The following is a 23619-nucleotide window of genomic DNA, read 5'->3' as shown; positions in this document are numbered from 1 at the left end:
TGAGGAGACCAGGAGAACCTCTGTAGTAGATGGGGGCAGCCTGGGGGAGTAGGTGGTGTAGCCATTTTCACTCTTGGCCCCCAGGTGGGAGACTGACAGACTCTCAGGCCTAGAGCTCTGCTGAGGAGCCTATGCCACAATCCCTGGTTCTAGCCAGATGGGCCCCGGCTCTGTGGCCAGGGTGGGGAGGTAAGGACAGAGGAGCAGGGAGAGGCCCGAGCTCTGAGGCACCCCAAGACAGAGGAGGGAGCAGTAGAGGATGTAGGGCCAGAACAGCTGGTAAGGTAAAGGAAGATCAGCAGGAGCAATGTCAGGGAACCTTGAGAAGTTTCCAGAAACAGGAGGTCAGCTGTGTTGAGTGTCCCTGAGGGATCAATTAAGATAAAGATGCAGAAGTGGCTGCTGGACTTAGCAGCAGGGATTGTGGTGACCAGATGGGACTGGGCATGGTGGGTCCTGGCCGCAGCCACAGGAGCCAAGGGGATGGAGGCGAGGTCCCTAGGGAAGCTTTCGAGGGAGAACCATTCCAGAAAGGCCAGCAATGCCCATAGGCTGGGACCTCTCTTACCAGAAAGTATTTCATTCTGTCAGGTAAGACACAGTAGAGTGCCCACTCTCCAGAAGTCTCCCTTTAAAAAATCATCTTTCTTTGCTACCAAATTGGAATTCAGACTGGGCAAAGACCCCAGGAGCCACCTAAAGTAGTCCTGCTCCCAAGACCCAAGTGTTCTAGAACATCTGCCCAGGTCAGCCATGTTTCCTGCATGGAGATCAGTTGATAAGACCAAGGCCCAGACCTGCAAGCCTTCGCCACAATGCCAGTCCCATTCTGTGTCGGCCCCCACAGATGAACATTTATCACGTGATGACCCCCCGCCATTGATGTGGGCAGAACTTGCCAGCACAAGCCAAGCATTGATTGTGTCCTTTCCTTTCCCTTTCCTTCCCACCCCCTGCTCCCACCTCCGCCTTTCCCTCCACCTCCCACTCCAGATCCGGGTGGTGAAAGCCTTCCGTAGCTCGCTCTATGAAGGCCTGGAGAAACCGGAATCCAAGAGCTCCATCCACAACTTCATGGCAACGCCCGAGTTTCTGATCAATGACTACACCCACAACATCCCGCTCATCGATGACACAGACGTGGATGAGAATGAGGAGCGCCTGCGAGCACCCCCACCCCCGTCCCCCAACCAGAACAACAACGCCATAGACAGCGGCATCTACCTGGCCACGCATGTCACCAAGTCAGCTACCTCTTCAGCATTCTCTTCCAGGCCCGGGAGCCCGCTCCACAGCGTGGAGACGTCCCTCTAACCAGAACTTCTTGGCACACGCACACCTGGACTCACATGCAGTCACATGCACACATGCACGCACACACACCCACAGAGGGGAGCCCACACACCTGCCAAAGAGGGAAACAACTAAGGTGGCTGAAGGATATTCTTGCAAGAAGTCAAATCCATGCAGTAAAGTGTAGTCCGTCAGGCCTTCCATCTGGGGCAGAGGAGGAGGAGGAGGAGAAGCGAGGGTTGTCGGGGACGGGCAGGTGGAGGAGGAGCGGGAGGTTCTTCATCCAGATGGGAAGAAAGAGAAAGCAGAGAGCGAGAACAGCTGTGCTCCCCACTTTTTTTCTACCAATCCTTCTTTTTTAAAGAACACTACAATTTCACCATGTGTTCGCCATTTGGGCTGTGAGGGGGGCAGAGGCTGGTTTTGGTTTATTGGGAGCTTCGTTGCCCCCACCAGCAAGCAATCAGATCTGCACACAAGTACCAAGAAAAGGCAAGCGCTCTGCACGGTGAGGAAGGGTGTCACTGCCCAAACAGGCCACCAGAGGGAGCCGCCTGCAAATGTACCTGCAACTGCAAAGCGACTCACTGAGTACACTAAACCCATCTGCAGTCGGCGTGTGTGCGCGTGCGTACATATGTATGTGTGTGTCTATATGCATATACATATATATGACAAGATGCATAGCTAAAGAATAAGGAACTATTTATTGGCATGATATTTCCATTCCTCTTATTAGGCATTTTCCTTTTGAAATTTCATCATTGAATGTAGCAAGGGTTTTTTCAGGGATCTAGGCTGCAAGAATTTCTTCTCAGTTAATATCTTCTCCTCCCTAACCCCCGACCCCTCAGGACCCCACCCCACCCCGCTCCTCCTCCCGGCCCTGCTGAGAATCCCAAGGAGGAAGTCTGTGGAGGGATGCTCGAGACCGGAGACCTTACAACTGGAACATTTGCACTTTGAGACCCCTGCCTATAGAGGAGAAAAACCTTTCAATGGAATTTTTTATTGAAAAGGAAAATACCAAAGTATTGATGAGAATGGTCCCCTCCAGTAGGCGGAAGGGGAATTTTTGTTTTGGCTTCCTTCAGTTTTGATTCCAATTCCAAGTCCTTCATTGTGGCTGATGGTTTTCTTTGTCTAACTCCAACTTCAAGAACATGAAGCACTGTGCGTGAGGTGTGGGTTCTGCAGCCCTCTGACCCATCTAACCTGACGAGTGGACCCAGAGTCCTTGGGATCAGCAGCCTTGGAAGAGCAGAGACTGATGGTCGCAGTGCAAGGCCAGAGTCCAACAGAAACCAACTGAAGAAGAGGGATCATCAAAACCCAAGAAGCTGGGCTGGAGGTGTGGCTCAGGGGCAGAGGGCTGGCCTAGCATGACAAGACCCAGCACCAAAAAAAAAAAAAAAAAAAACCCAAGAAGCTGACTTGGGGGCAACCATTCAGACCCTATCACCCTTGGCACCTCTGCTTAGACTCCCACTTTGTGTCTTGGCAAATGCAGGAAGTACTCCACCAGCCCGCCTCAGTGTCTCAGTGTCTGCGTCCCCACCAAAGCAGGCTTCCAACCCTGGTCTTCTCATCCAGAAGACAAACATGCCACAAAGGCATGGATTTTTGTCTGCTGCCACTTCCAGCAACATCAGAGAAGCAAAGCCTCTTGAAGCAATGGCATTTTATCAATGCCGCTGTCACTCTTGTCATGCCAGTGACGCAACTGGGTCCATAGTGGTTGAGCAAGGGGCTGGCAGCCAGGGACCATCCAGGCAGGCAGGGCTGGTTGGCAGGCCAGGAGAGTTGGGCCTGGGGTTCCTGAGGTGTTTTCCCCAAGCACCCCTCCTGGCAATGCAGGCACCCAAGTCTCATATTCCCCTGAAGAGTGATAACCAAGAGGAAAACGCAGGGAAGGCGGGAGTGAGAGGCTCCTGACGTCTGCTACCCTGCCATGGAAGCCCAGAAAGATATGCCCCTTTCCCTTAGAAAGCCAACACCCCCCATGCCTCCAGGTTCCAAGTATGGACACCCACAGTGACACCAGTGAAATGGGTAGCACTTTACCCATGAGGTTCCTTTACCTTCTGAACTCACGGGTGTCACGCTTCACAGGGAGGTGATTGGGTCTCACCACAACCCCCGCGTAAGCCTGTTGCTTGGGCCTGGGGCTCAGCCTCCGGAAGACAGGTGGGAGCCAAGGGATGTAGGATGAGAATAGATGGAGCTCCCCAGGGAGCGGGGCCTGTCAAGTCCACATTCTGTGCTGGAAGCCCAGCCGCAGCCTTGCCTCACCTCCCCAGCATCCATGCAAACCAAACAAACACGTGCTGTGTCCCCACCATCCACATTAACGCCATGTCACCCCTGAGCAGGAGTAGTCATATCTCGGGCAAAAGAATTTCAGTTAGAAGAGCAAATCCCACTTTCCAATGCCAGCTGCAGATACCTTAAAGCCATCCCTTTTTTCTAAAGGGCACATTGAGAATGTTACTCATTTGTAAATTGTTCCCTGATGTCCTTGTTCAAACCACCACAACAAAAAGGGCAACTCCATTTGTTGAGGGTCTTTGTGTTCTTCAACAGGAAATCAAATTCGAAGTGTTTGGTTGAAGGTCAGCTGCATGGGCTTCTGTTCATCCTCTGTTGTAGACACATCGGTAGAGCACATGGTCACTGTATATTAAAAAGCAAACCCTCACTGCTGCTGTGTAAAGTTGCCTGACGTAAATGTTGACCGTGTGGTCCCTCGGTTGCCTTCGCGCTGGGCTGTGGGGTTCAGGAAAGGGGCACTGTGAGCTTGCATTTTTGCTCTGATTCTTGTACAGTCTTCAGGCTGAGGGAAGCCCCTCTTTCTAAAGCATTATATTATTATGGAATGGCTTGGTCAACTGTGTTCAGTTAATAAATATGTTTTACATTTTTATCTGCCTGTTATAAAGATGAACAAAAATATCCTAATGAGGAAGACCACAGATGCATAATAATTTTAAGTCTGTAGTGAAACTTTTCCTAATTTAAAGAATAGACCAAAATTTCTGTGTGTAAAAAAATGAAAGGCTCCTACAATCCTGGTGCGGGCAACGTGTGTGATTTATTATTCAGTGAATTCTCGGACGGAACCAGAGGCGCATTTGCACCACTGGGCCAGAGCAGAAGCTGCGGGTGTGGCACCTCTCCCCAGGCATGCTGCTGTCCTGGGTCTTTACATCAAGAAGCGGCTGGTCCACCTGTGGGGTGCAGGTATTCTACCAGGGGGAGCTTCCAACTGGCTTGACCTGGAAAGGTCTGCAGCGAACATCCAAGACAGTGTCCTCAGGTAGCAGCAGGGAGCAGAGTTTGACAACAGTGACAATTCAGTGCCAGAACCTGGCACACTCGCAGACTTCCTATCATTTTTTTTTATTGTGGTAAAATACACATAACATGAAATTGACCATCTCAACTTTTTTTCCCTGGTCTGGGGAAGGAACCCAGGGTCTCATGCATGCTAGGTAAGTGCTCTGCCACTGAGCCACACTCCAGCCCTTCAACATTTTTTAAGTACACAGGTCGGTGGCATTGAGCACATCCCCAGTGTTGTGTAACCATCACCACCATCCATCTCCACCTTCCCACACTGAAACCCTGGCGCCATTAAACAATTCCCAATTCCTCCTCCCCAGCCCCTGGCACCCACTGTCCTATTGTCTGTCTATGAATTTGGCTACAAAACTGTCATCTAAAAAGCCTCCCATGGAACTGAAATCATACAACTTTTGTCTTTTGGGACTGGCTTCTTTCACTGAGTGTCATGTTCTCGAGGGGTATCCATGTGGTAGCACGTGTCAGCATTCCTTCCTTTTCCAGCCTAGATGTGTGGACGGACCATACTGGGTTTATCCATTCATGGACGGACGCTTGGCTTGCTTCAGCCTTTTGGCTGTTATAAATAATGCCACTATGGACCTGGCCGTGCACGTTACTCTCCTGGACCTTGCTTTCAATTCTATTTTCAGCAGCTGCGCCATTTTACATGCCCATCGGCAGTGCACTAGGGTTCCAGTCACAGACTTCCTCTTTACCCTAAAGCCATGAATGGAAAGCCTTTATTTCATTTATTCATTTACTACATGTGCCTCATTCCTATGTCTCCAAAACCCTCTGAACACCGGTGCACATGGACATCTATGATTCATGGTATTCCCTTTAGGCCAGGAGGAGACAGACAGTTTTATGACCCACAGTTCCAAGTCGCCACTGTAGCAACAGCCCTAAGACCCCCTCACCCCATTTCACATTATTTCTATTTCCCTGCTGCACACTCCTCCCTTTTAGACTTGGCAGCACCAGAGGACACATTTTGCAGGGCAGCAGCCAAGAAAGGAGAAAAATGGCTTCCAAGCTCCTTCCAACCACCAGAGTCTGTGTTTCTATAGCAGGCAAAAAGACAAATAGCAGAACACCCTTGTTTTATTGCTGTGTGAGTACATCTTGAACCATGCAGATAAGAAAGTCTAGATTGGCCAAACTCCATATCAAGACAGCTGGCACTGCGTGGAGAGACATGCTCCCCCCAAAAATTGGGAATTTGCGTCTGACTTCTCTTTCCCACAGATTTCCATGGGGAAAACTCGGTACTTAGCCAAATGACTTGGGACAAGAAAGCACTGCCACAAAGGAGCCCTGAGAGTCTGGGGGAGGGCTACCTGAAGTATCTTGGGGCTACTGTAGCCAACTTCCACAAACTGGGTGGCAAAAATCAACAGAAATTTATCCTGTCACGGTTCTGGAGGCCTGAAGTCCAAGGTCAAAGTGTTGGCAAGGCCAGGCTCCTTCTGAGGGCTCTCGGGGACAATCTGTTCCAGACCTTTCTCCTAGCTTCTGGTATTGCCAGCAATGCTTGGTTCCTTGGCTAGTAGAGGCATCACTCCAACCTCTGCCTGTGTCCTCTCGTGGACTTGTCTCTTCTAAGGATGTCTGTCCTTGGATTAGTGCCCATCCTAATGACCTCATCTTAACTTCATTATATATATGCAAAGACCCTATTTCCAAATAAGGTCATATTTGTGGGTTTGGGGTGTGGGACATGGACAGGTCTTTTTAGGGACACAATTCAGTGAGTCAGAATCAGGAAGGAAGAGATGGGTCAAGTCCCTCCCAGTACTTGGTTGCCCTCCTCCTCCTTCCACTGGATTTATGGGTCAAGTAAGACTCAGCAATTGATCACAGTAATTAAGATATGCTCTGCACTGAAAACTCCTGGAAACTTCAGATTCTAGAGTATCTTATCTCAATCTCTCATTGCTGACCTTTTCAAACCTAAAATAAAGGAGATAGAAGGCTGTATATCTTTAATCTCTATTATTATTATTATTATTCAAAAGTCTTGGTAGTAGGAAAAACAAGTAAACAAAAAAGACCACCCTGTAACAATGACTTCAATTTTACCATGCATAGTAAAAGGCCTCATGAGCTGGGCATGATAGTGCATGCCTGTAATCCCAGCCACCAGGGAGGCTGAGGCAGGAGGATGGCAAATTGGAGGCCAGCCTGGGCAAGTTAGCAAGACCCTGTCTCAAAAAAACAAAAAGAAAGAAAGAAAAAGACCTCTTCCACACTGTCCCACCAGCCCTGACAGACAGTAGCTGAATATCGCATCAGGAAAAACAGACAGGCAAAGTGACAAGTACTGAGCTAGCATGACAAGTAATACCAATCAAGGCCAGCAACTCCCCAGAGCAGTGTTATGGACACACAAGCTATGGGGCATTCTACTGAGCAATGTCCCCAGCCCTTTGCATTTTTTGAGACGGGGTCTCACTAAGTTGCTGAGGCTAGCCTTGAACTTGTGATCCTCCTGCCTCAGTCTCCCAAATTGCTGGGATTACAGGTGTGCACCACCACACCTGGCTTCTTTTTTAAAATTTTGAGACAGGGTCTTGCTAAGTTACTTAGAGTCTTGCTAAATTGCTGAGGCTGGCCTTGAACTTGAGATTCTCTTGCCTTAGCCTCCTGAGCTACTGGGATTACAGATGTCCATCATCACACCCAGCAATAGGTGGAACAAGCAAATACAGTAGCAAGCAGTCAGATTAGTTGGTACAGCCTCAATTTACAGAGCAGGAACTGAGTTCCACGAAGAGAGGAACTTGTTGCCACTCAAATTATAATAAAATAAAATGGGGAGTAGTCTGATGCTGAACACTCCTGGTGCAGTGTGGTGCTCTCAGCTGGGGGGAGGGACCCCCAATCCTCCAGGGACCTGAATTCAACCATCCCGCCTTCTCATGCTATTCCATGGGGAGGGGCTGAGAAGAGGGGACGAGAAGAGACTGGAACAGAAGCAAGTAGAGAAAGCGTTTTGGGGGGTCTGGATATGCCCATCATCCAGCCCCTTCAGCCCAGGGGAGGGCTCCACCTTCTGAGAGCCTGCCAATTCCTTGGGGTCCCCTCAGGCTTTGGCCTCCATCAAGGCAGCCTTGGCCCGTACTCTTGACATGTCTCTGAGGCCCATTTAAGTCAGCAGTAGGCACAGGCCAAGGGCAGTGCACCATCGATGAACAGGCAGAAAGGACAGTCTGGAGCCCTGAGCTGTCCTCCTCCCGTCTCAGTGCTCAGAACCCCTGCCCTGGACCCTGGTCCAGGTCACCACCCCTATCTTCCCGGGGCTTCAGTCACATGGTCAGATGCAGAAAGGACACAGTGGAAAAGGGGTACTCTGGGGACAGTGGGGCCCAGGGGAGGTGCCATCAGGCCAGTCTGGAGCAACCTCTCATCAAGTTTAAAGGTTAAGAACAAACTGAAAAAAATAAATGAAGGTAGAGGGCAGGGGCAGCAAAGGGAACCAACGCGAAGAGACTGCATCATAAGCCAGGGTGCAATGAGGAAAGGAAGGATGGGGACAAGGATGCCACTTTGGAGGCCAGTGTCCATGGCACCTGGCCAGAGTCCTGGGCAGCCAGCAGAGGCAGTGGGTTTCAGTGTGCATTCCTCGTCTCCCCTTTTCTGGCTCACCTGAAAGGCTGCCTGTGCCTCCAAACAGGTCAATGACGTATCTCCAAATTGGTGGCAGAATGAATCTTCTTCCGTTCTGACAGAAGTACAGGACTTCTGTCAGGAATCATCACTGTTAGCACATCCAGGAGGAAAGTTAGAGCCTCACCCTCACACATACCTCTCGGGGCTCTCTCAGCACAAGGCTTGGTGACAAAGGACACCTTTGTATTTGGAAGAATCCAGAAAGACTGCCTCAAGAGCCTGTGTTGTGAGCAACTACACTGTGCCCCCAAACACTCAGGAGAGTTGCTCCTCAGCACTTTCCACTCCCACACTAAAAGGAGAGCAAGAAGTTCCACCTGCTTGCTTAGCTGCGAGGCACACAGCCGCTGCTCAATAAGCACTGTTGCCCGATCACTTGGTCTCAAACCCAGGCCAGGCCAGCCCCGCCCTGCCCACTGGGGAGGGCTGGAACATTTGCTGTGCTTCCTCACCCTGGGGACAGACAACATGGTTACTCTGTAAAGCCAAGCAAGTTCCTTGGCTGACCCATCACTGCTATGTGACCATTGCCTCCCACCAGGGATGAGTACAGCCCAGCTAGCAGGAAGCTCTCCCCTGGAGCCCCATGAATGACTCTGGGCATTATTCCAGCCCACAGACCTGTGGGTGCCAGACCCCACTCTCCTGTGCTAACAACCTGACAAACATAGGGAAGCAGCCACCATATGCTCAAAGTGCATTGAGCCCATTGGGGGACTTAGGGAGCAAGTGCCAGGCTGATGTTGCTCACAATCCAAAAACCAGCCTTTCTGAAGAAGGGACTTGAGTGGGGAGTGAGAGGGGTGCCACGTCTTGGCATCTCTGCAGACTCTCCTTCTAGACTGGCTGTCTCGACATAAAAACATTGCCTGAGGACTTCCCACCATACTGGGATCACACTGGCTTTTCTGAACACCAGTGACCCTCCCCAAAGATGGGCTGTGTGTTCAGCCCCAAGCAGGCCAGCTCCCCAGGTCTGCAGTGTTCCAGTGCACCCTGGAAGCACAAGGGGCACCCCCCACCTGGAGAGCACAAGGGATATCAAGTTTCTGCCAACTCCCAGGAACCTCAGGACAGTGCAGGTGCAAAGACAGGGGTCTCTGTTGATTTGCATCACTTTTATTACACAAAATAAAATTCCATCTATGTTGCACAATCATACTTTCTAAAAATCTGGCTTTACAAAATCCATAGGGTGCAGTCTCATCTGTTCTTCGACATTCCTGTCAGTGATATCACACTTCAACCACAGTCAGAGTCCTCTCAAAGGACAAAAGCAGATGCAGCTGCCCCAGGGCAGCAGCGCACTGTGCACTCCCAGCCTGCCCGCTGGAGGTGCACCTCCCAGCATCGTCTGGACCGCGGCTGCTGGGGACAGTCAGAGCGGCAGCATGTCATCGCCTTCACCAGCCCATCTCCAGCAGCACAACCAGTCCTCCCAGCTGGTCCTCTGGGGACCGGCCGTCACAGCGACGTGGTGGCACCGTCCCCAGGCAGCCGACCATCCTGGGCTTCTCTTTGGGCAGGCCTGGGCCAGGGCCTTAGGGGATCTCTGTGTCCATGGTATAAATCTGAATGAGATCAGACACAATATTATCAATGATTGGCTTGGTAAGGTCGTCACTAAACACCTAGAAAGGAGAAGGAAAATAGGCTCCAATTAGACTCCCTCTGTGTTTAGCAAGGCACCATCCACTAGCACAGAAGGGCATTTCCCAGTCAGGGCAGGGGACATGGGGACTTGGCTATCCAGATGATGGTGGCTTGCCAGGTGCGGTGGTACACACTTTCCTAGTGCCTCAAGGGGTGAGGCACGACTGCAAGTTGAAGGACAGCTTGGGCAACTTAGCAAGACCCTGTCTTAAAATTAAACATAAATGAATAAAAGGGCTGAAGATGTAGTTCAGTGGTAGTGCACCCCTGGGTTCAGTTCCCAATACCAAAACCAAACCAAAAAACAAAAAAGGAAAACAAAAGCAGAATCCAGACCATAATGACTCTCCTGTCAAGTCAGTTAGGTTCTAGCCTGTTGAGGCTGATCAAAGACTATACAAAGCAAAGAACATTCAGATGGAAGAGGCCTTAGAGATATTCAACCTGGGCATGATGAAGGACTCGGCCAAGATCACACAGGGGGTTGGGGACAGAACTGGGCACAGAGCATAGGCTCCTCTCTCCTATCTGGGGCTCTCTTAAGTTGAGGGTGTCCAGGGATGCTAGCAAGAGGAAAGCGTACAACTCTCATTTCCAGAAACAGACAAACTAAGTAATCTGGACCCTACTCCCAGCCTAGGCTGGTTCTGAGGAACAACTAGAGCAGACATCCAGACTGAATGTGCAGAAGTGCTCCCAAGACTGAGGCCAACCCTTAAGGGGCCAAACTAAGCGAGAAGTACAGTGTAGAACTTACAAGCCTGCGGCCTGAACCTCCCAAAGATGGGTCTGGGCCCTGCCCAGCTCCTAGAGGATGACCTCTAAGCCCCTTGGACATCCTGCCTGATGGGCATGTCTGTTCACCTGAGGCTTAGGGCCCCAGCCAGGTGGTCTATGCTGATGCCTTGATGCAGGTGGGGGCCTTAGCCCACATGGTACCACCAGCTGGACTTCTGGGTGGCTGGGCCTGAGCTACTCAACTCAGCCACAAGGGTGCCTCCAAGACCCACCCCAGTAAAAATCCTAAAAACCAGGGACCAAGTGAGCTTCCTGGCTGACAATACTCCGTATACACTGCCCTAGCATCAAGCCTGAGGGTGCTCTGGGGATCCCTGACAACAAGGGAAGAAAAAGCAAAGCAACAAGCCCTTGGTGGGACGCCACAGCTGTCCTACACAGGTCACTGCCTGGGGAACCAAGATACCAAGAAGGTCAAGGCCTTGGGCTGATCAAGGCAAAAACTGGACATATATCCACCCTTTCCAAATCCCCCAAAAGTAGGCCCCTCCATATCCTAGGGCCTACAACCTCAGATGGGAGACAGTGACCTGGAAACCCTCCAGGCCCTGGCTCAGGAAGCACAGCTGTCTCACCCTGGGCTCTGCATTGAGAAATACAGGCTTGCTTGTCAGGCTCTGCTCGAATGCACTCCTGACAGATGACTATTAAAAAGTATCCGAGGCCAAAAGGTGGAAGCTACTCAAGTGACCATCAGTAGATGAATGGATAAATACAATGTGGTCCATCCATACAATGGAATATTACCAAACCTACACATGCTTCAACATGGATATGGATGACTCTTGAGGACCTGATACTTAATGAAATGAGCCAGTCACAACAAGACACACACTATATGATTCCATACATAGGAGGTCCCAAGAGCAGTCAAATCTACAGAGACAGTAGAATGATGGGTGCCAGTGGCTGGAAAGAAGGAACAAGGACTTATGTTTAATGGGGACAGGGTTTCAGTTTTGCATCAAAGAGTTCTGCGGGTGGTTAGTGGTGATGGTTTCACAACTATGTTAACATGATTAATATCACTGAACTGCGCATTTAAAAATGATGACGAAGGGTTGGGCATGGTGGCAGATGCCTGTAACCCCAGAGAATCAGAAGGCTGAGGCAGGAGGATGGCAAGTTACAGGGTGGCCTCAGCAACTCAGTGAGACTCTGTCTCAAAATAAAAAATAAAAAGGACTGGGGATGTAGTTCAGTAGCAGCATGCCCCTGGGTTCAACCCCTAGTATGCCACCGGCCTCAAAAAACAAAGGGAAGGTAGTGTGTTTGTCACCACAATTTAAGAAAAACAGTCAAGGGTAGGTGACAACCTTGGAGTATCTGACAGCAGAAGGAACACATCTCCAAGTCCAGTGATGAGACACTATAGGCCTCTGGAACAAAGAGGACCTAGCAGCTTGACTCCACCTGTCTGGGGACATCAATTTCCTAAGCATGGATGGCCCGGGTGTGGCTCTGGCTACGGAACTTCAGCAACATTGTGTGATAACCTGAGGCATTTCTGACCCCACTGCCATCCCCGCTCATCTTGCTGGCACACAGCCTTGGCACGCACACTGCAGGCTGGCTTCCCACAGGGAAGCGCTTCAGACTCTTGTGCTGAACCCATGGCCAACAAGTGACAACAGAAGCAGTCATGGAAAAAAGTAGCAGCTGAGAGCACATTTGAAAAGTGTTTTAAATACCAGACATGAGCTTCCATGCAGCCATGCAGCCAGGGCCTCACCAGGAGCAGCTCATCCCAAGGCAACTCACACTTCACCAGCCCAAAGTGGTAGGCATTCTGGAAGCTCCCAGTGCACGCAGCCCCAAGACAACCAGAAAAGGTGAAGTCAAGTGTGACAGACTCTAAGAAGAGCTGGGTGAACATGTGTCTGCCACCCCAAAAAGGGCAACTTCTTCCCAGGTTGAGCAATTACTGGGTGAGTCTACGCTGCCCAGAAAACAGCCTTGTGATACAGCCACTTCCTGGCTATGCTGGGCCAGGGCAGCCGGTACTCCTCTTGGCAGTGCTGAGCATGGGACGTGGAGGTGGTGCTGGTACATCAAGTGAAGTTTATAAGCTAGTGAACACACAGTAGAAAGAAAGCAAAATGGAGGAGGGCCAGCACAATGGGAAGCAGGAAGGGCATTGCAGATCTGGTGGTCAGGGGACAGGATCACCATGCCCAGCAGATGTCCTCAGAGAGCAGGGCCAGGAAGTGGTAGCTTCTTCTGCTGCCATCTGATTCCAACGGAGCAAGGCCACTGTAGCCCTGTTATGTGGAACTCCCCGAGAAGACCACACGTGAAGCAATACTTCTGACCACGCAGGTGCTCTTTCCCTGACGTGATCTTAAGGGTGTGTCTGGCCCAAGATTGCAACTAGGGCCATGTTCATTCAAAATGATCTGTCACCAAATGACAAGAGTGCCAAAGGGAAGACAATTATAACGGTATTTTTATGCTTCAATATTTCCAAGTGGCCCATGGCTTTCTTCAAGGACAATTAACAGAAAGAAAATGGGTGAATGCCCAGTCAGAGGGACTTCTGAAAAGAGGACACAGGTCAGTTCACTGAGCAGCCACCTCACCTGCCACCATGGCTTCTCAGCCTCAGACTCTGCAGGCACCTCGACTCCATAGACCTGCAGAGCCAGGTACAGCACTGCCACAGCCAGGTGCTGAGCCCGGAACCGGAGGCACAGTCCCCCATGGTAGCTGTCACGCAGCAGGGCCCAGGCCGTGACAGAGATGGGGGTCCGCTGCCAGCTGTAACGATTCAGCCAGTTCTTGAGGGAAATCAGGTAGTGGAGTAGATACTGCAAAGACACACACGTCAGCCAGTCTGCCTTCAGGGCTTCAGCCCCATCACCCAACTCTTCACTGCTGCAGTGTGGTCCCTTTGCCCTCTCTCGATAAGCAGTCACAATCATGCCACCTCCCTGTTCAAAACCTCCAATGACATCGTGTCATTTAGAAAAAAGCCCCAAAGTCTTCTGCTGGTCACCAAGCCCTGCTTCCCTCTCTGACCTCATCTCCCAGCCTGCCCTCCCACCATGCTGGAATGTACTGGGCATGCTCTACCTCAGCCTTTGCACTCACCCTTCCCTCTGCCTAAAACCGTCTCACCGCCCAACTTGCAGGTCCCCGCCTGCCTGCCCACTCTCATTCTCCAGACACAGCTCTGGGGGAACTTACCCAGGCCATTCTTGATGGCCATCCCCACAGGAACTCCCTTGATCCCAGGACCCTGTTCAATTCACCTTGAGAAATCATTTGGGGGCTAGGGCTCCAACAAGCAGTGTCATTACCTGCAGACTCGAGGGCACTGCACTCTATGTGCCCAGCTTGCTGGGAGGCTACTGCTTTCAAGACTAGGGACTAGAGGCTGCATTTCCCCAGTTTGTGTCAAGGACATGAAGTAGTGCTGGCCTCAGCTCTCACATCTCCATGATCTCTCAGCTGGGAGGTTGGCCTGAACCCCATGCAGTGCATAAAGACCACAGCGAGCACCTGGGCAGCCTTGAGCACATGTGTGCGTGACCCAGACACATCCTGGAGGGGTTACCTATGTTACTGAGATTCTCACCTGCCAAGAGGAAGAGGAAGGGGCCACAGGCCAGAGCACTGTTTCCAAGCCCTGTCACCTTGACAACCCCACCCCGCAGCTACCAGCACAGTTCCCACCTTCCCCTGGAATGCTTATCAGGCATTCTGACGACTAAAACCTGTGTAAAAATCCAAGACCAAGGTTTCCAGGGCAAGGGAGGGGGATGAAAGAGTAGCATGAGATTTTAAAAGGGCACCAGAAGGATCCTTGTGTGGATGGAGTTGTTTTGCACCTGGGCTGTGGTGGTCATGTGATAAAATAATACAGAACTAAATACTCATAAAACCAGTAGACTGTATCAGTGTCAACATCCTGGCTGTGACACTGAAGGGGTCCCACTGGGGTTGCTAGGCAAAGATCACATGGGATTGCTCTAGATTATTCCTTACAACTTCATGGGAATCTATAATTACTTCAATAAAAATCCCATTTAAAATGAAGAGAAGTCCTAGCACAGAACCCTAAGCCCCAGCTCCCCACTATCCACAGACTATCCTTCCAGCAGCCTGCACATGGAGCTGATATACCACAGTTGCACATCCCAGTGCTCCTAAGAGGGGGCCTTCCCCTGAGTTGCTGTTTGTAATGGTCTTGTGTTAGACTTCCATTGCACCTAGAAGTTAAAATGGTGCCACTAGACTCAGCAGCTCGGCTCTTCTCATGGGTTTCTAAGCACAGCTGAGCTGGATGCAACAGCAACTCACAGGAAAAGGGACTCCGGCAGGTTATGAAACCAGCCCTTCTCTAAGGCTCAGTGAGCACAACTAGATGGGTTGTGGGAGCTGCGATGGTTTCAGAGAGCCACACAGGTCCCACCCTGTGGCCATGGATGAGCAAGCAAAAATGGGGCAGCTGAGATGAGAACTGCCTGATAAAACCCTAGGATTGGGGCAGGGGAGGATGGCTGAGCCACTGCTGTGTGTGGAATCAGAAGCCCTGGTTCCCTTCTCCCCTTCACTTGCTGTACTCTCAGACATTAGAAGAGACAAGCTTCCAGGCTATGGAACAAAGATCCTGGCAGCCTCTGGAAATAGTTGCCAGTTCCCCAGCATGACCATGCTGTACCTTGTGTGGATGCTGGAAGGAGACCTGGAAGCGCAGAACTCTCAGCATGAGGAGCTCACACTGCACAATGCTGTCTCGGAGCTCCCAGAAGCGGGAGTCCAGCTCCAAGGGCTCACTGCTTGGGTTAAAGTACCTGTGTGAAGGAATTGCAATGCTTAGAGCGGCAAGGGACGTGTCTCCCAAGCAACGGGGCAGCTCCAGTGTGCCAAGCACTGAAGTCACATGATGTCCAGACACAACCTACAGTGTCTTGTGCAGCATCTTAACATGGGACCACTTTATTTCTGTTTTTATAAAATGACTCTTCATCTACGCATCTAGTGTACACAATGACAACTGTAAGCACTGAGGAAAGAAACTGGCTCTGAGTTTTAGTTCAATGGGCCATCCACCATCATTCAGCAAGATGTCAAGGGCTAAGACTGGGTCAGTGCAATGACTCCAAAGGAAGCAGAAGCTTTAGCACACCTAGTCTTGAGTAGTATGGTGGTGAGGAGGCTCTTCATCACCTTTGGTACAGCACCCGAGGCTTGTTCTCGGGGCCCAAGGAAACACATAAATGGCCTAGGAAATGTATATTCCAAAAGGCAACGTCTTTTGCTTTTATATTTCTTGGATAGTTTTTCCTTTCTTCCAGATCTTTCTGTTATTATTTACACCCTGTATGTCCACGATGCTTCCACCTACGCAAGATCCCCAAGATGTACGTGAACAGAGTTCACACTCAAATGCTCAGAACTCTCTGCCAGTGACTCATCCTTCCTCACTGCTCACTCATTTTCCATGATCCCTGCAGAACCCCTGGCCCCCTGTGCCCATGTCTAATTAGGGCTCCACACAATTTCCCCTTCTGCTGCTCCTCCCTGCTGGGGGCCATGCAATTATGGGTGGACTCCAGCCGCCCTCTCTCACTCCGTGCCTGTTTTTATCTTAGTCTCTCCCTGTACAGCATGAACCTGTCAGGCTTGGGGGTAGGGAGTGCTTTTTCTGTTACCTGTTTATTAAAAAAAGAAAAACAAAATAGTTTTCTTCCTAATTAATTACAGTTCCTGGAAAGGCCCATGACGCACAGCTAGTCAGTAACTTTCCATAAATTTCATGTCTGTCTCCTGGTCACCCAGCCCCCTGGGGCCTTCAGCAGCAATATGACTGTTTGGCCCAGCTGTGCAACCCACCTCCCACAGCTCCTGGGCAACTGGGACTCAGGTTCTTACACCATCTAAATATCCTAAATATGATGACTGTCCAGCTGGGTCCACAGTCCCTCCTCTAGACCACTCAGGCCTGCTGGGCCCCACAACCCAACCAGGAAGGTTCTCTTCCATGCTCTTCTGCCCCCAGCCACCTCCTGTCCTGTCCAGGACAAGATAACTCTTCTCTGACATACTTCTCCAAGCTCCTTCTGCTCAACCCACCTCCACCCTGGGTAGCCTTTGAGGCTTCCCATAATGTGGCCAAGCTTCCCTCCCAGAGGCCCTTGGGACTTCCTGCCTTCGCAGCTTCTGGCGCTGGGTCAAGTCATCCAGTTGCTTCCTTCTGAGCCTGAATGCTGCTACCTGGGCAGCAGGCCCAAGGGAACCTTCTCTGCCCCTGCTAGCTAGAGGCAACATCTAGATTTGGCTAGAGGCCAAACATCTCAGCCAGGACATCAGTACCTGTTGGACACGTTGATGATGTCCCGAGTACGCAGGTGTTGCTCCTCCACTTTGCCAGCCAAATAAATGGAAGACATGGCAACCAGATAAGGGTCATAGGCATCCAGGTTGATCTCACAGAAGAACTTATGGTAAATGGTGCAAGCGGTGGCAATGGGAATGGACTGCATCCCCAGCTTGACACCTACGGAGAGAAAGCAGGCAGAAGAGTCCTTCAGTCCAGTGCTCACTCACACACTGCTCAAGTGAGGGAAGCTGCTGGAATAGGCCCTAAGGGTGCGCACCCTAGGCAGAGAAGATCAAGAATGTTTAACCTTGCCACTCCATGCTGCTGGGTCTCTTGCTGGGTCCCCAGACTCCTCAGACTCCAGTGGGCTAGGAAAGATTCTGGGCATGAGGTTCCAATGCAGATGCTCCTTCAGGAGGAGTGGAGCTCTGAGACTGTGCACCTCTAACAAACCCCCAGGTCCTGCCCACACTAGTCTGCAAACCAACCCAATAAGCAAAGGTTCCAACTATTGCTCAGTTACCAACTGGTACATGGGCTTCTCTCCACAGAAGCTCAGAAAGGACCACACACTGTTGTATGTCTGTTTTCACCCAAACAAGCATCGAACTAGAGGTCACACAACTCACCTAACCAGAATCTGATTAAGAAGACAGGAGGTAAAAGGTCTGAGAGCCTTCAAAAATGCTGGAAGTTCCAGCATTATAGTTAAAAATTACTCTCTGCACTGGTTTCCTACTCCACAGATAAAGTGAGAAAAGCAAGATGAGTGACTAATCAGAACAAGCACGGGCAGAACAGAGAAAAAGCAGCATTTATGGCCATGGACATGCACCAGGGAAGGAGGCCAACTCAATGAAAAGTGAGCAGAACTCAAAAACCACAAAAGGATGGAGTGAATTCATTGAGGATCAGACCTCAGCCTCACCCCTCTTACCCCCTAGACAGCTTCAAAGAGAATCAATGTGCTGGGTCCCAGAACAAAAACCAATTTGCAATGACCAGATTAACAAGAGAAAGTTGATAGGTAAAGACAGAGAGCAACCAGCAAGCAATCATTCAGACTGCTTTCAGCATTCCCTACCTAAGAAGGTGGATTAGTCCCCTAGGGATACTGTAACAAATAACCACTAATTCAATGGCTTAAAAAACACATTTATGCTGTCCCTATCCTGGAGGTCCAGGTTCAAAATGAGACTTAGGGGGCAAGTCAAGGTGTCTTCAGGGCTGGTTCCTTCTGAAAAGCTATAGGAATCTGTTTCCTTGCCTTTTCTAGTTTTAGGGGTCTCCTACATTCCTTGGTTCCTGGTCCCTTCCTCCATCTTTGAAGCTAGTGACCGAGGCTGGGAATGTTGTTCAGTTGGTAGAGTGCTTGTCTTGCATGCACAAGGCCCTGGGTTCAATTCCCAACACCCCCCCCCCAAATAAAACTAGTGACACAGCATATTCTAACACTGCTTTGGTTGCTACATGGCCTTCTCCTCTGACTGTGACCCCTCCTGCCTCTCTCTTATATGGACAGATGTGGTGAAAACAGGCCCACCCCAATAATCTAGGATACCTAATCTCCCCATCTCAAGATCCTTAATACATGTGCAAAATCTGTTTTGCTATATGACATTCACAGGTTCCAGGGATTAGGGCAGGGGCATCTTCAGGGAACCTGTATGTAGCTTCTACAAAGGGCAAGGGTATATGCCATGTTTATAAAGAAGCCCTTTGAAAGTGACTCCTAAAGAGCTTTCAGTATGTTAAGGTCTAAGCATCAGATAATTCCTACATGGGACCTCCTCATTCCAGGAAATGCTAGAAAAGGCAGTGTTGCTAGCCTGAGCAGATGGAAGGTAGCAGATGTGAGGGACAATGCCATCTTTCCTTAATAAACTCTGCAACTCTTGTAAATTTACAAGTCACTTGGATTAGCAGGTCTGAGGCCATTTCCTCAGACCCTCTGCTTGCCGTGACTTGAAAGCGCACTTGCCCAAGCCTGTGCCCCAAGAAGTACACATAGAGTCAAGGAAATAATTGGACAGCTTAACAAGACACCACTGAAAGAGAAAAAGTGTTTCTACAGAAACCCCTGTGGCTTCGTTGCAACGCTCTGGAAGCTGGCTGCCCAACACTATGATAGATTTGGCCAAGATTCAGAACTCTAGCTGCACCGTGCATGCCCAAAAGCGCGCCGCAAAAGGCTCCTTGAGACCAAGAGTCAATTTTCTAGTATGCAGGGATAGGCGTGTCTGAAGGCGTGGCAGAAGGCGTGGCGGATGCAATAGAGTTGCCTGTGCTCAGACTTCTGCCCCGCCTAGTTGGAGTCCGGTCCCTAACCACATCAGCTCTTTGGGCCTGCGCGCTCTTCTGTGCAATGGGGATACCGGCGCCTCCCCGCATCTCAATGCCTGGTACACATGGCAGACCGGAAAGGCAGATGCCGCCAGTCCTGAGCGGGCCTCCCAGCCTCCGTTATGGCGGGTCGCACCCGGAAGGCCTCTTCCCTCAGCCCAGCCGCGCTTTCTCTGCGAAGCAACGGCGTGCGGGCTGGGCGATGCGATTGTACAGCTCCGCGAAGCCCGGCTTCCACGCCCCGTCCACGCGGGACCCGCCCTTTCCCTGGTGGCGGTTACCTGCCTCCATGATGAACCTCGTTACTCGGAAGTGCACCCTTGCCTCCGGCGCCGGCCGCCCCTGGGCCCCAGGAGCCACAGCCCCTCCCTCGCAACTCTCGGGGTGAACGGTTTCCATGAGGCCCCGCCCCACGGCCCCCCACCGGAAGGAGAAGCGCCCCCGGCGCGCCGAGGCCGGCTCCGGGGGGTCCTAGCGGCGGGCGCGGCCGCCCCGCCCCGTAAGCCCCGCCCCGGCACGCCTCCTCAGGTGAGCGCGGCTGCGCAAAGAAAGGCGATTCAGATCAGTACGCAGGCGCAGGCGCAGGCGCAGAGGCCGACGCCTCCTGGAGGCCTCCTTGCGCGCCTGCTCACCTCCGCACGCCGCATCCCGGGTCTGGGTTGGCGCACGCCCCGCCTCCTGGAGACACACCCACTCTATACGCTGGACCCAGGCGCCAATGCCCCGCCCCTGGGAAACTCGTGGTTTGCCTGTGGGAGACTCAAGTTCTGAGCCAAGGAGCGGGAATCGACCGTGCTGCGTCCGTGCTGCTCAGCCAGGACGCAGCACGGTCATGGAATGAGGACTGGGGTATGAAGGCACCTCCACGCACCCAAGCGGCAAGCTCCCGCGGTCCGACTTAAAAGTCACCCTGGTTGGTGACCTAGCATGGCTTAGGACAGGGAGAGCTGTAGCGTCTGCCAAACCCTGGGTTAGGGGCATTTATGGGCGTTCCTGTTGAGGCGTCAGTGCCTGAATAGGCAGCTGGCACTAATGGGAGATGTTAGTGTTTGTAAAACCCCAGTCCAGATTTGCAAGAATGTTCAAACATGCAGATGAGACCTGATGGAAAGGCTGCACAAAATGTGAGGAGGGTCTTTTCTAAAGGAAGCTTTGGATCTAACAGCCACCACGCATCTGTCGGGAATGTAGTTTTTGCTCACCTTTCAAGCCTGGCACACAGTAGCTTAAATAAATATTGAATGAATGTTGAATATCAAACTCGCATATTTACCATCCCATATTTCAATCGTGTCTTCCACAAGCAAGAAACTGCATCAGGTGTTAGGGACAGAGGACACCAAAGAAACTCACAAGCTAGCTACAGTCAGTTGGGTCATTCTGATGTATTCAGAAAATTACTATAATTGGAGACCAGTGAGAATGCAGAAAAGAAAAAGCCACTGCTCCCTAGGCCATTCTGCCTAGGTGATTCTATCTCATGATGCTGTAGAAATCTCCACCTCCTACCTACCCGACCTGTCCAACCTAACTCTCCTTCCTTGGCACCCCTATATCTTCTCTCCATATCAGCTGGCTAAGTGTCCTGGGGCTGCTGTAATAAATGACCACAAACCAGGCGGCTAAAAACAGCAAAATTCTCATGGCCAGGGGTCTGAAATCAAGGTCAGCAGGCTATGCTTGCTCCAGAAACTCTAGCAGAGGATTCTTCCTTGTTCTTTGAGCTTCATGTAGCCAGAGTTGTTCCTGGACTTGTGGCAGCATCATTCCAATCTCCACCTCCATCTTCACCTGGCCTTCTCCCCTCTGTGTGACTCTGTCTTCTCATCTTGTCTCCCATATGGACAACTGTCATTGAATTTAGGACCCACGTGGATAATCCAGGATTACCTCATCTCAAGATCCCTATCTTCACTATATCTGCAATGACCCTTGGCCAAATAAAGTCACATTCACAGGGCCCAGGGATTAGGACATGGACATGTTTGTGGGCATTGCCATTCAGCCCATGACACCAGCTGCCAGAGTGAACTTCCCGAAATTTGAGGCAGAAAGGGCCCTGGCCCTTCCTAGCATCATCCAGGGATCCTTTCCTTCAGGAGAAAGCCTGAGACTGAGGCCTGGCATGCCAGTCCTTGCACGGTCACCCTGTTGACTGCCCAGCCTTAGATCTCACCACTTTGTCTCTCATGGTGTTATGATTTAAATATGAAATGTCCCCCACAAGCTCGTGTATGAGACAATGCAAGAATTTTCGAAGATGAAATGATTAGAATATGAGAGGAGTAACTTAATCAGTGGATTAACCCACTGATACAGATTAATCAGGTGGTTACTGTAGGCAGGTAGAGTGTGACTGGGGGAAGCAGGTCACTGAGGGTGGAGCTTTGGGGTTTATATTTTGTCCCTGGTGAGTGAAACTCTCTGCTTCCTGGTTGCCATGTCCTGAGCTGATTGTCTCCACCATGCCCTTCTGCCATGATGTTCTACCTCATCTTGAACCCAGAGCTATGGAGTCAGGTGGCCATGGACTGAACCTCTGGAACCATGAGCCAAAATAAAGTTTTCCTCCTCTATGTTGTTTTTGTCAGGCTTTTTGGTTACAGTGATGCAAAGCTGACTGAAGCACATGATGAGGGTCTCAGGCAGCATCCCCAAAGGGGATGGTCTCCCGTCTTAGTGTCTTTTTTCCTCATCTTAGTGTCTTTGCCTGGTGAAAGGATTCCTGCCCCACATGCTTCTCCCCAACTTCTTCCGGTGTATATGTGCATAGGAGGGCGCATGTATAAGTGAGTGGAGGGGCTCAGGGCTCCCAGCCCCCTGTGTTGTTGACACCTGTCCTGCCTTATGCATTCGATCATATCTGTCACATCCCAGTCTTTGAGCAATCCCACCTCTCCACAGCCTGAGGCCGAAAACCAAGAAGTGCCCAGAACACCTGCTTCCATTCAGCCCCATGGTCAATGCCAGGTTCTGTGCTCCACCAGTGACCTGGGACAAGCCAATTGCGGCTAAACCTGGCAGGTTCAAGCCCATGCTCCCTAAAAGGGCCTCTCCACTTCTCACCTCACCTCCAGCACACATGCATTCACACTACATCCCCTGTGCACACAAACACACACATCATGTATCCCTGTACACACACACACACACGTGTGTGTGTGTGCACTCATACACACTCCAAATCATATGGCACTTCCCTCGGATCCCACGCCCACTGGCCCTCCCATACTGCCCACATGCTGTTTGCCTCTGGGCTTGATGGTTAAACAGCACTGTGGGAACTCCTCCTCCCCTGGGCCTTTTGTGGTGTGAAGAGGCCGGGCTTAGCAAGCAAGTGGGGCCTGTGAATGTGAGTCGAGGGAATGACTCAATGAACACATGAATTTTTTAAAGCCCTGGGTCATGGGGCACTCTCCTGGCAAGCAGCCTCTGCACAGTGGTTGATGAATTAATAATTCACGAGCCACCAATCAGAGTCAGCAAACCTCTAGGCAGTGCCTCCTGTCCCACTGGCAAGCCACACCCACTGCATGGGCCCTCAATTCTCTGCCACCTGTCACCACTATCCCCAATGTGGCATCTCCCCTCTTATCCTCTTAGACCCCTCATCCCTGGCTCAGACAGTGAGCTCCTTGAGGGCTGAAGCCTGGGTCTCATCTCCAAACCCAACATCTTTTTTGTTGCTCAACAAAGGTGGTGTGGATTTTTTGAGACAACAGCCAGGCCCCATAGGACCCCTGGCCGGACTGACTGAGCCCCATCTCCAGGATCCCTCAGCCCGACCGATCACTCCCTGCCTCTGGGGCCCTCACATCAACTGACTGCTCCCTGCCTCCAGGACCCCCAGACCAACTGATTGCACCCGGCCTCCAGGATCCCACAACCACACCAAACACACCCGACCTCCAGGACCCCTGCCAGACCAACTGCATCCTGTCTCCAGGACCTCCAGCTGACCACATCCACCCCTGAGCTGCGGCTCCCCATTTGCCAACATATTTGGAAGCCAGAGCGGTCATCTTGGATAATCCTGGAAGCCGCAGCTCCGATCTTTGGGTGGGGCAAATCCCATCCCGAGATGCCTGCTGGAGGCTTGAAGCTCATTGTCAGGTACCTCTCACGCATCAGGCTACTGAACACTGGGAGGTTTCATTAGTATATGACTATTATACAGTAGATTTTCTTTT

At 51.1% G+C, this 23619-nt stretch overlaps 2 protein-coding genes across 10 annotated transcripts in view; one reads left to right on the top strand and one right to left on the bottom strand.

The window, feature by feature from the left end:
* Positions 1 to 2721, top strand: part of ATP2B3 (ATPase plasma membrane Ca2+ transporting 3) — a 65683-nt gene extending 62962 nt beyond the window's left edge. For 6 of the 8 annotated variants that reach the window (XM_079123868.1, XM_079123871.1, XM_079123869.1 and 3 more), the window contains one exon: positions 994 to 2721. In XM_079123868.1, the coding sequence (XP_078979994.1) occupies positions 994 to 1314 (321 nt within the window). In that variant the 3' untranslated portion in view covers positions 1315 to 2721. The remainder of the gene's footprint in view (positions 1 to 993) is intronic. The other 2 variants (XM_079123873.1, XM_079123872.1) reach the window with 1 other exon arrangement.
* A 6692-nt stretch (positions 2722 to 9413) lies between these two features.
* Positions 9414 to 19937, bottom strand: CCNQ (cyclin Q). 2 transcript variants are annotated; one of them, XM_079123462.1, is made up of 5 exons: positions 19711 to 19937; positions 17080 to 17263; positions 15425 to 15557; positions 13341 to 13568; positions 9414 to 9941 (listed from the first exon to the last, which is right to left on the bottom strand). In XM_079123462.1, exons 1-5 carry the CDS (start codon positions 19826 to 19828, stop codon positions 9852 to 9854), a joined length of 753 nt encoding a protein of 250 aa, XP_078979588.1. In that variant the 5' UTR covers positions 19829 to 19937; the 3' UTR covers positions 9414 to 9851. The 2 variants fall into 2 exon arrangements, with proteins under 2 accessions (XP_078979588.1, XP_078979589.1); XM_079123463.1 differs by having other exon boundaries at positions 9414 to 9881; positions 19711 to 19935.
* Between the last annotated feature and the right edge of the window lie 3682 nt (positions 19938 to 23619).

The sequence above is a fragment of the Sciurus vulgaris genome, assembly GCF_902686455.1.
Source record: "Sciurus vulgaris genome assembly, chromosome: X".
Taxonomy (NCBI): domain Eukaryota; kingdom Metazoa; phylum Chordata; class Mammalia; order Rodentia; family Sciuridae; genus Sciurus; species Sciurus vulgaris.
The sequence above is the reverse complement of the archived record's forward strand: the minus strand, read 5'-3'. Positions and strand labels throughout refer to the sequence as shown.